This window comes from Chrysemys picta, chromosome 3 (genome assembly GCF_011386835.1).
Source record: "Chrysemys picta bellii isolate R12L10 chromosome 3, ASM1138683v2, whole genome shotgun sequence".
In the NCBI taxonomy this organism is placed as follows: domain Eukaryota; kingdom Metazoa; phylum Chordata; order Testudines; family Emydidae; genus Chrysemys; species Chrysemys picta.
In genome coordinates, this window is record NC_088793.1 from 172,945,005 (window position 1) to 172,960,722 (window position 15,718).

At 43.7% G+C, this 15,718-nt stretch overlaps 1 protein-coding gene and 1 long non-coding RNA gene across 9 annotated transcripts in view; one reads left to right on the forward strand and one right to left on the reverse strand.

Annotated features, from left to right (window-relative positions):
- The window catches only part of THADA (THADA armadillo repeat containing), a 327,795-nt gene that overhangs the window by 206,707 nt on the left and 105,370 nt on the right, over positions 1-15,718 (reverse strand). For all 8 annotated transcript variants that reach the window (XR_010600221.1, XM_065590664.1, XM_065590662.1 and 5 more), the window contains one exon: positions 6,595-6,684. Coding sequence is in view for 7 of the 8 variants with exons in the window: in XM_065590664.1 (XP_065446736.1) it covers positions 6,595-6,684 (90 nt within the window). In the remaining variant the exon portion in view is untranslated. The remainder of the gene's footprint in view (positions 1-6,594; positions 6,685-15,718) is intronic.
- On the forward strand, positions 3,789-6,370 carry LOC135982688 (uncharacterized). Its single transcript, XR_010600225.1, has 2 exons — positions 3,789-4,081; positions 4,365-6,370. It is a non-coding gene; the product is annotated as an uncharacterized LOC135982688 (long non-coding RNA).

Sequence of the window (15,718 nt, forward strand, 5' to 3'; positions counted from 1 at the left end):
TTTAATTCTCTGTCCTTCCTGAACCTGGGTTTTAACTGCTGGCACCAATCACATTTTTGTGGACTGTTTTTCCCTCAGGCAGCAAATGCACTGCGAATGTCCATCTGTCACTGGGATGGATTCTTTGCAGGAGAGTCAGGCATACCCTTGTCCGGGGGGGCCACCCCACCGGAGTTGGCAGGAGGCAAACCCTTTCTTCTTTTTCTTTTATTTATTTGGCATGGCCAACTGAAAACAAACAAGGTACTAAAAGAAAAAGGCTTCAAGGGAAGCTAAAATTTGCAAAACTATAGGGAGTTAACGATCCGTGAACAAATAACTCTTAGTACTAACAGGGGCGGTTGAAAAGAAACTGAGGAGGAAATCCATATATGCTGGCTAACCTCATGACAGGCGGGGAGCTGCATGTGCGCAGGCAGGATGGACTGTTATTGAAATTCTCCAATCAGCAGTCTAGGGACGCACACACACCTTCAGTGGAGCACCCATAGGGACAATACTCGAAGAAGAATATAATGTGCTATAAAAATGCTCAGACTCTGAAAAATCAAGCCAAAGTGTTTCAAGCGTTTCCTGCCCACCCCCCCAGAAAATAGGGAAAATAATACCATCTAACAGGGGTGTTGGAAAAATAAATTCATTAAAGTTTGTGAGGCACTCAGATACTGTGGTGAGAGCATCACAGAAATGCCTGTGAAGAAATAAACAATTTTGTATTCAGAGCAGGTTTGAATAGCGTACGGCAAATAAGGCCTGAGTGAATGAGGAAAAAAAGGACTGTGGAAAAAATAGTACATGATTGTGTAATTAAAGACATAAATAATAAAGGATACATTCATGTGGTGGGGGTGGAACCGAGGGATTCAGAGTGTGGGAGGGGGCTCAGGGCTGGGGCAGAGGGTTGGGCTACAGGGTTGTGAGGGCTCCTGCTGGCAGTGTGGGCTCTGGGGTGGGACTGGGGATGAGGGGCTCAGGGCTGGGGCAGAGGGTTGGGGTGCAGGAGTGTGAGGGCTCTGGCTGGGGGTTCGGGCTCTGGGGTGGGGCCTGGATGAGGGGCTCAGAACTGGGGCAGAGGGTTGGGTGCAGGAGTGTGAGGGCTCTGGATGGGGGTTCAGGCTCTGGGGTGGGGCCTGGATGAGGGGCTCAGGGCTGGGGCTACGGGCTCTGGGGTCAGGCTGGCGGTGAGCGGTTTGGGGTGCAGGATGGTGCTCTGGGGCTACTGCAGGGAGAGGACTCCCCCCAGCGCTCTCTCTCCCTGCAGCACCTGGGCTGGGGAGGAAAGGCACCTCTCCCTGCCGCAGCAGCAGAATATGTGCCCCTTCTCCAGCCCCAGCAGGTCAGGGGCGGGGCTGGGTCCGAGCTATGGGACGGGTGCCCCAGCTGTGCCTGGGGCCAGGATGGGCCACACCTGGGGCCAGGCCGAGCCGCCCGGCCGCAGCAGAGTTGGGGCTGGTGGAGGGGTGTCCCAGCTGCTGCAGGTCCCCGAGCAGGTTCCCTGGACCCCTGCACAACACTAAATAGGCTGCTGCACGGCCACGCAGCTTACAGGGAGCTTAGATCATAATACATATTCACGAGGAAGCTGAATTAAAATTGCACAAGCAACCTTAATCAGGCATTTCCTAACTTTTGAGTGCTTCACTTTGCAATCTTAACATTCTTTATCTTAGTTTTTGGGGGCATAATATAAAGTGTTATTTGAATATGAGCATACTGTAATGGTGATAACAAACAAGAGTGCGTAAGGCAATTTGTTATAACAGTTAAGCACTGCGGACTGTTTTCTGACAACTACATATTCCTTGTTGTGGTACGCTAAAATCACCCTCACTAGACGATAAAATTGTCCTCACTAGAGGATATGATTTTAATTTTCAGTGGAACAATGCCAGTGATAAACAGTTTCAGACTAAAACAAATTGTGCTTTCTTCAACTTCCTTAAAACTCAGCGTATTTCAAAGTGTTCTAAAATAACCACTTATAGCACTATGGAATACACTGTTGGATTTAGCCCAACTTTAGGCTTCTGCTTCTGACAATGTTTGCCTGTAGCTTGTTTATCTAGTGCCTACTTCAGTGGATTCCTGATCTTGTTTGGAATCTCTGAGTGCTACTGCAATACAAATAATAACTCTATATGAATTTCAGTAGGATGCAAAGATTCCAATCCAGATCAGGTGTCCAATGAAATAGGCAATGGATAAACAAGCTGCAGGCCAACATTTTCAAAAGTAGAATCCTAAAGCTGGGCTAAAATCCATGTTTAGACTTCAGTGGGATTTGTCCTCGTAAGTCACTTAGGTGCTTTTGAAAATCCCACCCTTAGTTGCCTAAATATGGATATGGAGTCCAACTTTAGGCTTCCATTTTTAAATATTTTGACCACCTATTTTGGTCTGGAGAGCTTACCAGCTATTTTTGGTTAAGCCTCATAATAAAATAACTGCAAAGGCAAATGGAAGAGCCATTATTGTTCAACGACACTAGAAGAAATACAGGAGGCAATGGATGTAGTTTAATGAGACTACAACTTTATTCACTTAAATTATCTGGTAGTACCTAGCAACAACTATACAGTGCAGAAAGGAGGGGAATTGGCTCCCCGCAGTTCCAGTAATAGGAGCCCCAAACCCTCAGCTCCGTTAAAGTGGAATAGGAAAAGGAGGAGGGTCGGCTCCCCAATGTATGAGATGTAGGAATCCCACACACCCCTTAAGGGATGCTTTCCTTCAAACAATGCCCACAGCGGGTCACGAGGGAACTCAGTCCTTTTGCCAAGTTCATAGTCGGATGGGTAGGTGCAGCCAGCCAATCCTAGTAAAGAGGGCATGTCCAGAGATGCATGGGATATAAATACCATTCCTCACTCTTGCAGTCAGCAGGAAGGATAATGCAGTGACATTCTCTTGAACTGGCCCCATCTGCTTCTAGCCCTGCCTGATCATCCTTCTAAACTTTTCCCCTTCTAACACACTACTCTTTTACTACAGTGCCCCTTGAACAGCCACTGAGGGAGAGAAAGGGACCAAGTCTTACTAACAATACATCAAAAGAACAGTACCTCTAACTCACTTCCACTCACCCAGGGTGGATAAAAATCAATTATTTCTTTTTTTAAAAAAATAAAAAAAATGGATTTTTTATTTAAATCAGATTTTTTTGATAAAATGATTTTTTAGCAAAAAACTTATCTAAAGATAGTTTTAATTAAGATACATTATAGCTCAAAGGTACCTCATCATGGAATAGGGATTATAAATTCTAATTGTATAGTATGAGACAATATATTCATGTAATGTTTAAGAAAAGTTTTGTAAATGAGTTCCAATAGTTCATGGATTAGGGATCCAATCTCAGGGGGCTCCAGGGGCTTCTGTATAGATTATTTAGGTTAATCTTTCTATCTACATAATGGGACTCAGTGCTCAGTCTAAAAGATACCATCGGAGACGTTTAGTTTTGCAGTTCTCAAACTATGGTTTTTGTCCCCAGAATGAACATGCTTGTTAACAGCAAAAATGTTTTATATAAATAAATAAATAGTATACAGAGGTGAGAAATAACAGACCTCAACCCTATTGTCCCTCTGAAAATTTGTGTACACAGAATCAATCCCTTACCTCTCTCTAAAAGTACAAAGTTTCAAAAAGTTCAATGAATAGAAGATTGTTGGGTGCAGAATAGATCTGGACAAGCAGAAGTAGTCTGGAGATAAATGTGAGACGGGAGGGACAGGCAGTAGAAACAAAAGTGAAACTGTTTCAGCAGCATATTCCAGAAGTCTTGCGGTCTTTCTGAGTGTAGCCTTCATTGATTTGAGATCTACTATACCATTCTCTCACTAGAAGGGAAAACCTATAATGGCCGCAGGCCGTAAAAGAGACCAATTTTTGGATTATTTTAATGAAGTTCCTCTACCTGTGGGTAAGACAGCCATTCATGCAAAATGCAAACAGTGCAACAAAGAAATGCAAGGCCTGATCACCCGAATGAAACAACATCATGAGAAGTGTTCCTTCTCAGGAGGAAGCTGCGTTGAAGATGATGAAAGGAATATGTCTGAACATGCAGGATCTTGAGGTTGGTAAACTTTTTTATTTCATACTTCTTTCTTAAGGACTGCCTGTCTTCCTTCAGGACTATTCTTGAATTCTCATGTTTGAGCAAAAAATATAGTTGTTACTCTCCGGTACTATCATTTTAGATGCAGTTGTGATAAAAAATAAATAGCTGAAATAGGCAGATCTTCCTTTTACAATTTCACCTTTAAAGTAGTACTGAGTGGCAGTGAATGCAATGAGTAATACTAAATGAGCAGTATGGTAATAATAATTAAATAACTGCATTGACTTATTTTGTTTAGGAGAATCCACCCTCAACATACAGGAGTCTGAAGACTATCCACCTTCAAGATCACCATCATTTTCTATAGTTTCAGAGTTATTTGCCAATGATAGTGTTTCAGTCACATCCTGTATGTCACATAGCCACAGTATATCACCTGTAGCAAAAAGAAAAAAAAATCTCCATCATCCAGAAACAACCATAGATAAGTTTGAGATAAGAACCAGCAGATTACAAAAAGAGGAAATTGATGAAAAAATTGCCCAGTTTGTTTATGCAACAAAGTCTCCTTTACGTATGATTGAAAACCCACACTTCTTTACCATGGTTCAGTCATTAAGACCAGGATACAGTCCACCCAACAGAGCAGATGTCACAGGCAAATTGCCGAATAAAGTGTATGAAAGAAAAATTGAGCAGTGTGCAAAAGGTCTAGAGGGTAAAATTCTTAACCTGAGTCTTGATGGGTGGAGCAATGTCCACAATGATCCTGTTTGTGCTTGTGTGACAACAGAAGACGGGAATGTCTTCCGTACAGAAACAATTGATACATCAGGAAATGCACACACACACAGCAGAATACTTACAAGAGGTAGCCGTAAAAGCTATAACAAACTGTGAAAAAAAAATTCAAATGTCTAGTATGCAGCTTGGTCATAGGCAATGCTGCAAAAGTATCCAAGATGAGAAGAAATTTAGAAGAGAGTGAAGAGAGTCCCAAGCTAATAACATACGGTTGCAGTGCTCATTTGATGCACCTCCTAGCCAAAGACTTCAGTGTTCCAGAAATAAAAGCTAATGTTGTTGAAATTGCAAAATACTTCCGTAACAACCACTTTGCAGCAGCTGCTCTGAAAAAAGTGGGAGGAACCAAGCTAACTCTCCCACAAGACGTGTGATGGAACTCAGTAGTGGGCTGTTTTGAGCATTATATCAAGAACTGGCCTAATCTGGTGACAGTTTGTGAACAAAATCATGAAAAAATAGATGGCATCGTCAGAGCCAAAGTTCTCAACATTGGGCTTAAGAGAAATGTTGAACACATGCTGAGTAACCTGAAACCTATTTCTGTAGCCTTGAACAAAATGCAGGGAAATTGCTGTTTTATTGCTGACACTGTTGAAATTTGAAAGGAATGGAGTGAGATCTTAAAAAGAGAAATATGCAATGAAAAGATTAAATTACAAGCATTAAAAAAAATGAATGGGACAAACACTATCTCCAGCTCATTTTCTTGCAAATATTCTCAATACTCAGTACTAGGGTCAAAACTTAACTGCTGAAGAAGAGGAGTTGGCTATGACATGGACATCCAGCAACCATCCTTCAATAATGCCAACTATAATAAACTTCAGAGCTAAGCGTGAACCATTCAAGAAATATATGTTTTATGATGATGTTTTAAAGAAAATCACGAACCAATGAACTGGTGGAAGTCACTTAAGCACTTGGATTCAGAGACTGTTGAAGTGATAATCTCACTTTTAAGAGCAGTAGCTTCTTCTGCCGGTGTAGAAAGAATATTTTCTTCCTTTAGACTAATTCATTCCAAATTGAGAAGCCAATATTTAAGTTTCTCATGTTGACCTGGCTGACACAGTCAATTTAATTTTTTTGTTTTTGTTTTAAATATTTCATTTAACTATTTTAGTTAAAAACAAACCTGATTTTAAAAAATTGGAATGTTTAACTAAATTCAAAAATTCATTTGCTTGTTTTGTTAAAATATTATGTTTGTTGTTGAAGAAAAAAATCCAGAATATTTAATGTTGTTGTTTTAGTTAAATAAAACAATTTACATGTCTGTCTGGTGATGTTCTCCTCCTAATATAGCAAGAATGGCAAGAAAATCCTCCAAAAATTAGTGATTAACCTGTTGAATTTGTGGTAGTTCACCTCCCAATGACTTCATAAATATCTGCTTCAATTACCTTTGGTAAATGAAATAACCAAACAATCATTCATTTTCTGATATAACTGTAAAACAAATCTGAAAAGTTTTCAAAATAAATCACTTTAAAAATGTATACTGTGTACCGTCTAAAAATGAAACCTACATCCATCTCTGAGTTGTGAAGAATATGTATTAAGGTTATAACAACCAACAAGAATGCACTTTTAATGTAGAAATTCATAATTAAATCCAGCCTTCCTGTCTAGTGATTTAATTTGATTTAAATCAAATCCACCCCGCCCTCACCCTTAAATTGCACTGTGTTCAGTAGAATTCCACATGCTTATCTTCTTACCTGTCCATAGTCCTGGCTACAATTTCCAGTTGCTGGAGAAGGAAAGGATAAAGGGTTGGAAACCGAGAGAAAAACTCCCTCCCTGTCATTCTGCAAAAGGGACAAAAAAGAACAACAGTTAGTGTTCTATAACAACCTGTTTGTCTCAAAATGTTCAATTAGCCAACAAGTGTTCATTTTTTTTTATTAATACCTGAGTGTAACCCAAAGTAGTAGCTCACAACATGGTTATAAGACATGGTCGTAAAAATGCCCAAGCCCACTTCAACCCTGACTATAATACAGTTTCTAGCATATGCTATTACTAAGGCTAAGATTTTGTCACAGATATTTTTAATAAAAGTCACGGACAGGTGACGGGCAATAATGAAAAATTCACGGAAGTCCATGACCTGTCCCTGACTTTTACTAAAAATATCTATGACAAAATGAGGAGCCTGGGCAACTGCGGGCAGGCTGGGAGCTCCAGGAGCCCCCACCACCCGTGGGGGCTCAGAGCTCCAGGGTCCTCCTCTGCTGGCGGTTCCGAGCTGCAGGGGTCCCCCCGCTGCCTGTGGCCACTGGGAGCTCCAGGAGTCTCCCCTGCCGCCCGCAGAGGCAGAGAGCTCCGGGGGTTACCGCTGTGATGGGCAGGATGGACAGGAACAGTGGGGGGTCCCACTGCCGCCCGGGGCAGCTGGGAGTGGCGGGGGTCCCCGCTTCCATCCGCGGTGGCTGGGAGCTGTGGGGAGTGCACCTGCTACCGCCAGCTCTCTCCACCTGGGTCCATGGGAGTACCCCACAGCTCCCTGCCTCCACAGGCAGTACGGGACCCTGCTGCTCCCTGCAGGCGCTGGCTGAAGTCACAGAGGTCTTTGGAAGTCACGGAATCCGTGACTTCCGTGACTAAATCACTTTTACCAGTGAAACTGAAAGCTGCACCATTGGACACTGATGGTAAATTTCAGGTTCCATTTTTGCCAGTGTATTTGCAGCCTTATAAGCCTACATAACAACAAGATTCAAAACAGATTTCCAGCACATAAATTAAATAAAATACAGTTTATGCCAATGATCAGCAAAGCTCAACCAATGACCAGACTTAATAAAGCAGCAAAGTTCAAGTTATGGCAGTGAATAAAATCAAACTAAACATAAGCTTTAACACAGCCTTTTAAACCATTTTATAAACACAGACACTGTCTGCCCTGGCCAGGAAACTGTGTTAGCAAAAACTGTATTTCAAATCTCATAGTAGGAAAGAGCCTAATTAGAATATACATTAGACAGATTAAAAGTGGTTCTGAATTTTTTTAAACAATTAACCACTAGAAGAAAAAAGCAGAATTGTAAAACGTGTTTCTACCACATGATCTACTTAAAAAAAAAAAAGAACAAACATCAGCAAAGCTTCACTGTAAAGATTCATGCTAGTATCTACGAAATCACAGGGAGGAATTGCAAAAATGAATTCTTAGTGAAAATAAGCAAAACAAAACAAAAACACCATGCAAGAGTAAAATAACCACATGGCAAACATCAGCAAAGCCTCATCCAGTGCCCAGCTAACAAAACATGCCTTAGCCACAGGCCATAGAGTAAACACAGCAAAAATGATCCCTAGATGGAAACAAACTTTCAAACGCAAAGGTTCAGGAAAATTTCAGTAAGCACAAAAAAAGTATACCAAAATCCCAAACTATAGGCATACGCAGAGGATTTGCCACAGAATTTTGCTCCAAAGATTTCATTTTTTTTTTAAATTGAGCTTCTAGCCTTTATGGTTGTGAAGAAAATCTTCTACATGTGAATTAAGTGTCAACTGAAATAATGATGGTAATTCAAATGTCAACATTAACAATTTCACTAATTATTTTAGCAGAAACATCCAACTAATTGCTTATCCCTCAATCTCAAACTGCTTCCCAGTTGCCAAAAGCGCCAAATGTCCCCTTACCAAGCTGCCAAAACTTCCAATTTCTACAGCACGGTTACATATTTTCTATACAAACTGTGCAGGACACTGACATTTTAAAACACAGGGGCTGTGCAAAACACATAATATTTAACATAAAATTAAACATACAAGTGACATATTAATGATTAAATCATTCTTTTTCCTTTCTTAAATCAATAAAACTTAATCCACTATGAAGATACCATGTAGAATCTCTAAACTACTACAGTGATATGCCCAGAATCCAGCTGCTCTAGCTACAGTATTTGGGTCAAACTTGCTGTGGAATATATAGTCCTTGGGCATAGGCTTAAAAGGTGATTTGGTATAACTAACGAACTAATACCCTCTTCTTATGGATTCATAACAAGCACGCAATCCCTTAAACCAAAGAAATGTTAATACCTATAAACACAAACTAAACACAAACCAAAAATAAAAAAGAACAGTAGGGAAAAAACAGTCTAGGACTAAAGAATAGAGAAGCTGGATTAAACTCCAGTCAGCCCACATAAATTAAAATCTATAGAGAACCCTCCGCCCGCCCTATTTTATCAGAATCTAAATCAGTGGTTCTCAAACTTTTATGTTGGTGAGCCTCTGAGTGAGACCCCCCCTTATAAATTAAAAATATTTTAACAATATATTTAGCACTATTATAAATGCTGGAAGCGAAGTGGGGTTGGGGGCTGGACCCCCCCCCATGTAATAACCATGTGACCCCCTGAAGGGTCACGACACCCAGTTTGAGAACCCCTGATCTAACCTATCACACTGTAGATGTATATCAATACAAATTCAGAGACTTTGGATTCCTTGCAGAGGAAATAAACACATTATAGAATCCATTTTAGAATATTTATAGCAAATTTGACATTTTGAAACAAAAATGTCAACAAGAGAGGTCTTAACATCAAATCTACTGCTATTTTCCCCCTTTGCCCCTGAAATAAAAATCTCTCTCTGAATTCTGACTTTTTGGAAACAGAAGATGATTCTGAAGTATTATTTCCAGCCATGCATTACATTGTCTGGAATGATCAGAAACTGGAGATATGGCTAGAAAGCCAAGCAAATTCAAACTGAAACCACTACAACCAGTTCCTGGAGGCCTGTTTACATTATAGCAGTACTGTAAGAGTTTTTACAATGTATTGCATTTCATTTTAATATACCAAATTCAGGCACCACGTAATAATAGAATTTCCAAGCAGATGTTACCAAGACAGCCATGCATCTAATGTGTGAAAAATTCTATTTACTCTTAAAAATAAAAAATCATTTCTCTCTCAGAAAAAATGTAAATTTTCAAAGAGAGGTCACTATGGTTACTGTTATCAAGGGTTAACCCCTGAAACATCTAATGGGAAACACCTTCAGATGTAGTATCTACATTCTTTCTATTAAAACTATTAAATGTCCTCTCTAGATTTCTGATGACTGCATAAAAAGAATGATAGCAATTTATAATTCAAGAACATTTACATCAGCTATAGCTAAGAGTTCTTAACAATGTGCCTTCTTCATATCCAGAAGAAATTATAACCATATAAAAATAGTTTGCAAATGTGTCTGCAGAGGACAGAAGTCTTCAAAATACTTGAGTGAAACAGAGAATTTTTGGTGCATAAATATTCAAAGTTTTGGTTTTTGTTTGTTTTTGTTTCGTTTTTAAGAACATATGTATTATTTTTTCTTAAAGAAGTAGGAGTCCTGGGGCTCTAAAAATGTAGCATCACCCAATAGTGACTGGCACTATCAAGATAACTGCATCTATTTTAGGTACCCACAAGAACTGTCTTGATTTTACTTGCAGCTCTTATTGACCTCAATGGGCATTTTGGGTGCTGAGCACCTCAAAAGAAAAAATTACAAGCAGCAAGTTAAGTCAAGAGTTTGTTCATGTCACGATAGGTCCATTTTAACATACAAAATAATTCAGTGACCAAATATGAAATCAAAATTAAGCACTAAGAGTGAAAGTTCCTAGAACATTAAACTTAAAGTGCTCAATATACAGTGTATGTAAATTTTATGCAGTTTCTTGATATTCAGAGGATAAAAAAAAAATCAAAAAGGTAAATGCCACTGAATTGGGCACATCACATAACCTGTCTCTCAGTTTGCTGCCCGGAACTTGTAGGAAAGGTTCTATTCAAAACCTACTTGCTACTTGTCAGGTATTTGCAGAAAACATGTCTAAAGGCAGTGAGAGGAAGTGCTTACTCCTGCCTCTGAGGGTATATTTTCACTACAGCTGGAGATGTCATTTCCACCTCTGGTAGATATGCCCGAGTTAATCTGGATATAGAAACGTAGCTGCAGCAGCAGGGGGGGCTAGCTGCCTGAGCATATGCCTAGTGTTTCGGATGGGATTACTCTGGTGACTAAATCCTCATGCTGCTCGTGCCACCATGGCAACACTTCTATTTTTAGCAAACTAGCTTGAGAGGTAGCACAGGTATGGCTACCCAAGTGGAAATTACATCCCCAGCTCCAGTGTAGGCACACCCTAAAAAGACTAGTTGCTAAGCAACAACTTTGGCTGCCTCCCATTCCAGTGCATAGAGGAAACAACATAGTACAGCACACTAGTGGAGATGTGAACAAAAGGGAATTGTACAAAGATGAGGCTGTGCAAGTAGAAGAGAGGGTTACTTACTTACTGGAGGTTCTTCGAGATGTGTGGCTCTTATCTGGATTCCAAATGTGAGTGCACATGCGCGCCATGCACTGGAGCCAGAACTGATCATAGTAGTGTACGTTGACCCACACATGTGCTGTGCATCGACTGTGTGGCGCATCAGAGGCTTTAAGATGCCATGCGGGTTGATACCACTCCAGTTCCCTCTTATCAAGCAGTTGCAGAGCCCAGAGCAGAGGTGATGGAGGGTAGGATTGGAATCTTAGATAGGGACCACACATCTCGAAGCACCTCCAGTTACAGTAAGTAACCGTCTCTTCTTCTTCGAGTGATGGTCCCTATGTGGATTCCAAACATGGGAGAGTAGCAAGCAGTACTCAAGTGTGGTAGCGGGTGCAAGGGCTCTCCAGGAGTTACAGTCTAGAGGATGCTGCATCCAAGAGCTGCATCCACCGCCACGGCAGGGGCATAGTGTGTGGTAAAGATATGGATGAAGGACCAAATGGCTGCCCGGCAAATGTCTTGCCATGGGATGTCTGCAAGGAAAGCTGATGTGGCGGGATGAACCCGCGGGGGAGAGAGGAACACCAGAAAGAGCGTAACAGTCCTCAGTGCAGTGGGAGATCCAGTGGAAGAGACATTGCAAGGCAAGAGCGTGTCCTCGACAGTGGTCAGCGATGGCAAGGAAGAGATGAGGGGAGATGCGAAAGTCACGTGTATGCTGGAGGTAAAAGGCTAGCACTCGGCAGACATCGAGGGAGTGCAGCATGTGCTCCCTGGAGGAGGCGTGCGGTTTAGGGTAGGGGTTCTCAAACTTCATTGCACCACGACCCCCTTCTGACAACAAAAATTACTTCACAGCCCCAGGAGAGGGGACCGAAGCTTGAGCCCGCCTATGCCCCACTGCCCCAGGTGGTGGAGGATGGGGGGGGACCAAAACCTGAGCCCCAGCACTCTAGGCAGGGGGCCAAAGCCGAAATTCCAGGGCTTCAGCCCCAGGCAGGGGGCCTGCAACCTGACCCTGGCCGCCCAGGGCTGAAGATCAAGTAGCCATGTCGAATGATGTCCACTACCCAACGATCTGTGGTGATTTTGCCCCAGTAGTGGGTGAAAAGGGCAAGACGACCCCCAAAAGTGACTGGTAGCGACCTAGAGAATGGAGGAGGGTTTGCGGTTCCCATGGAAGGAGTCAAAATTTCTGCCTGAGGCTTTGTGGCAGAAAGGTAGAGGTGACTAATGTAGAGGCAGTAGAATGTCGTGGGCGCTCAGAGAGAGAATGATGGCGAGACGGCTCAGGTTGGTGCTGTGGGTAGGGCAGGTAGATAGCATGGGGACGGGGTCGGAAAGACAACCGATGCTGCCTGCGGGTAGAGGCAGTGATATAGAGGCCTGAGACTCCTTTAGGGAATGGAGGGACTCATCAGTTGTGCAACTGAAGAGTTTTTGGTTGTTGAAGGGGAGGTCCTCAAGCGTAGTTTAGACCTCCTTTTGGAAACTGCTGAATTGCAGCCATGTGTTACAGCAGAGCCAGAGAGCGGGAAGCAGTGTCAGCAGCATTGACTGTGACCTGAAGGGCCATCTTGGTGACTAATCTGCCCTCGTCCATGAGGTGTTGAAAGTCCTGCTGCTTTCCGGGGGTAGGAAGGCATGGAAAACCGGGAATTTAGATAGGAAAAAGTTGTATTTTGCCAGGATGGCCTGATAACTGGCAATGAGGAACTGGAGGCCTGCGGAGGAGTAGACCTTATGCCCAATTAAGTCAAGCTTTTTGCCGCCCAGTCCAGGGGGGTGGAGGGAAGATGTTGCTGGTGGGCAGGTTCCAAGGCCGCCTGAACCACCAAGGAATTAGGAGGCAGGTGGGAGAACAAGAAGTCCGTACCCTTGTCTGGCACAAAGTATATGCACTCAGTCTATTTTAGGGTGGGTGCGCAGGAGCCGGAGTGTGCCAAACCGCTTGTGCTGGTCGGAGGATGGCATCATGTATGACCAAGGCAATACCGGAAGGTCCAGAGGGCTGCAGAATGTCCAGGAACTGATCATGGGAGTCCTGGACATCTTCCATGAGGAGGTTGAGAGCAGCCACCATGCAGCAGAGAAGTTCCTGATACCTCCTGACGACTAAGCCCAGTGAGAGAGAAGGTGTAGGCCTGAGACCTGATAAACACCCCTCTCAATATTAAACCAGCCTTGGGTGAAACTCAGGGAGTTCACCACTAAAATTGGGAAAAAAAAAAAAAAAAGAGAATGTTTTGCTGCTGATAAAGCACCCCCACCTCCGGAATGTCCCTAACAAGAGTTATAACCACCCAGGTTGTAAAGATGCTGGGAAATTAGGGAGGATACAGAAAGAGACTCAACAAATGGTAAGATAAGCTCTGGCCAGCGTTTTATGCTGACTATCTGCACAAATAGAGAAGGTCACAATTAAGTTACAATTTGGGCATGAAAGATAAAATGTAAAGAACTTGTGCAGGAAGGAGGACACAGATACCAATGCATAACTAGTTTAATTTTTTGTTATTTAGGAGTGTAGGATAATGTGATAGGTTTAGTAAATGTGAAGGAGGGAGCTAGTTTTACCTACATAATGTAAATGAAAAACAATGCTCTTTGGGAACCATTTCCAGACTGCCGTTCAACATCAAGCTGCTGGAACTCTGACCCCTCTGCACAACCGTGACGTGTAGAGGCATCGCCAAGAACCTCCAGATGAATTAATCCTGACTGGCCATCAGATAAAATCTGTCTGTATATTGGGAGTGATGAGCATAAGAGATTTGCTTGGTATATTTATTCTGTGTGTGTTGCTAATAAATAGATGTTTAGAGCACAACTGTGTAATGCTCTTTCCCTGGGAAAAGGTTCTGCAGACCCATAGAGCCCTGAGCCCCAAGGGAAAGGGCAGGTACTTAAATTGACCAGGTTTCTTCCTGAGCCCCGTGGGTAAGGATAGGTGCCTTACATCATGAGCCCTTGGAAAGGAAAGGGTGGGTGTGCCTAAATTGATTGGACCATGCCTTGAGCCCTTGGTAGGGTATAGGTGAGGTGCCCTAAATTGATCACGTCACATCTTGAGCCCTCGGTAGGGTATAGGTGGGGTGTCTTAAATTGAGCGGGTAACAAAGGAGGGAAGAGCACGTCATCCGGTGATAAAGAAGTGCCAGTAGGGACCCAGGGAGCCAACAGTGCTGGTGGAACAGAGGGCACCAGGAGAGCGGAAGCGTCATGGGGATACTCATAGACAGAGGGTGGATCGACGGGAGGTGGGGATGGGCGGTGGTGCAGGCATGATGGGATACGTGCACCGATACGTGTCCCAGGCAGACCAGTAGGGCCAAGCACAGAGTCGCCAGCCTTTGGCGGTCCCCACAGGTAGGCAAGCTACGGATTGTCCACTGGGCCATGGGTTGGAGGATAGGGCTGGTTGTGGGGGTCCAGGCTGTAGGAATGATCTGGCAAGAAGGCTGAGTCCTGTTCAGAGAATCAGTCTGACTCTGAAGACAGATCTGGCAGAGGTGGGATGACGCAGGGCAGTTCATGAGCAGGAGAGGTTCCGGAGACGGAGGGACAACCAGCAGTCCAGAAAGCTGAGGAGAGTCAGCAAATGGCAGAAGCTGTTCGACCGTCGGTGTCAGGGGGGACAAATGTCCTGGTGTGCGCAAGACAGTCCTGGCAGCGTGGACTGCACTGGAGGTGATGGTGGGTACCATGGCTGAAGGCAGTGCTGGCAGACCGTTATGCTTTGATTTATGCTCCGAACAAGGCTTCTTCAGAGCGGGAGCTTCAGAGTGGGAATCGACATGTGACTTCTCAACTGACTTGGCACAGCTCAGGGAGGTAATGCTGCATTTAGCAGTGGTCCCCGTCGCAGAGCCGCCTTTGTGCCCATGAGTGTGCTTCTTATGCACACAGTGGGATTTGGGTTGAGGAGGTGATGCTGTCAGGTGCTGGGCGGGAAGGGCCAGAAGAAATGTCTGCCACTGGTGTTGGTCAGCGCGCTAACAGATCTGCCGTTGCCGGATCCAAAGGGGCACTTGACCGCATCGCTTCTTCCATGAGGAACATCAGCAAATGGAGCAGCAGGCGGCTATATGGACCCCGCCCAAGCAGTAGAGGCAACATTGGTGCTCATCACTCACAGAGAAGGGGTGAGGGCACGAAGCGTAGTACTTAAACCTGGCTTGCCTGGGCATAGTCCCTGGGCTGGGGAAGAGTCCCGCAAAGGGAGAGAAAGTCCTATCGGTAACAACTATCTGAACGGACAACTAACTACAACTAGAGAAGAAAAAACTATGTACAAGGGGCAAAAAAGGCGAAAAACGCAGTACTCGTAAGCTCGGAGCACCAAGAAACAGGGGTTCCGAGTCTGGCCATGCGGCAGTAAGAGGGAACTGGAGCAGCATCGACCCGCACTGCCTCTTAAAGCCTCGGACACGCCGCGCAATCGACACATGACACATGTGTGGGTCAACAGACACTACTATGAACAGTTCCGGTGCATAGCGCACATGTGCACCCACATTTGCAATCCACTTAGGGACCAT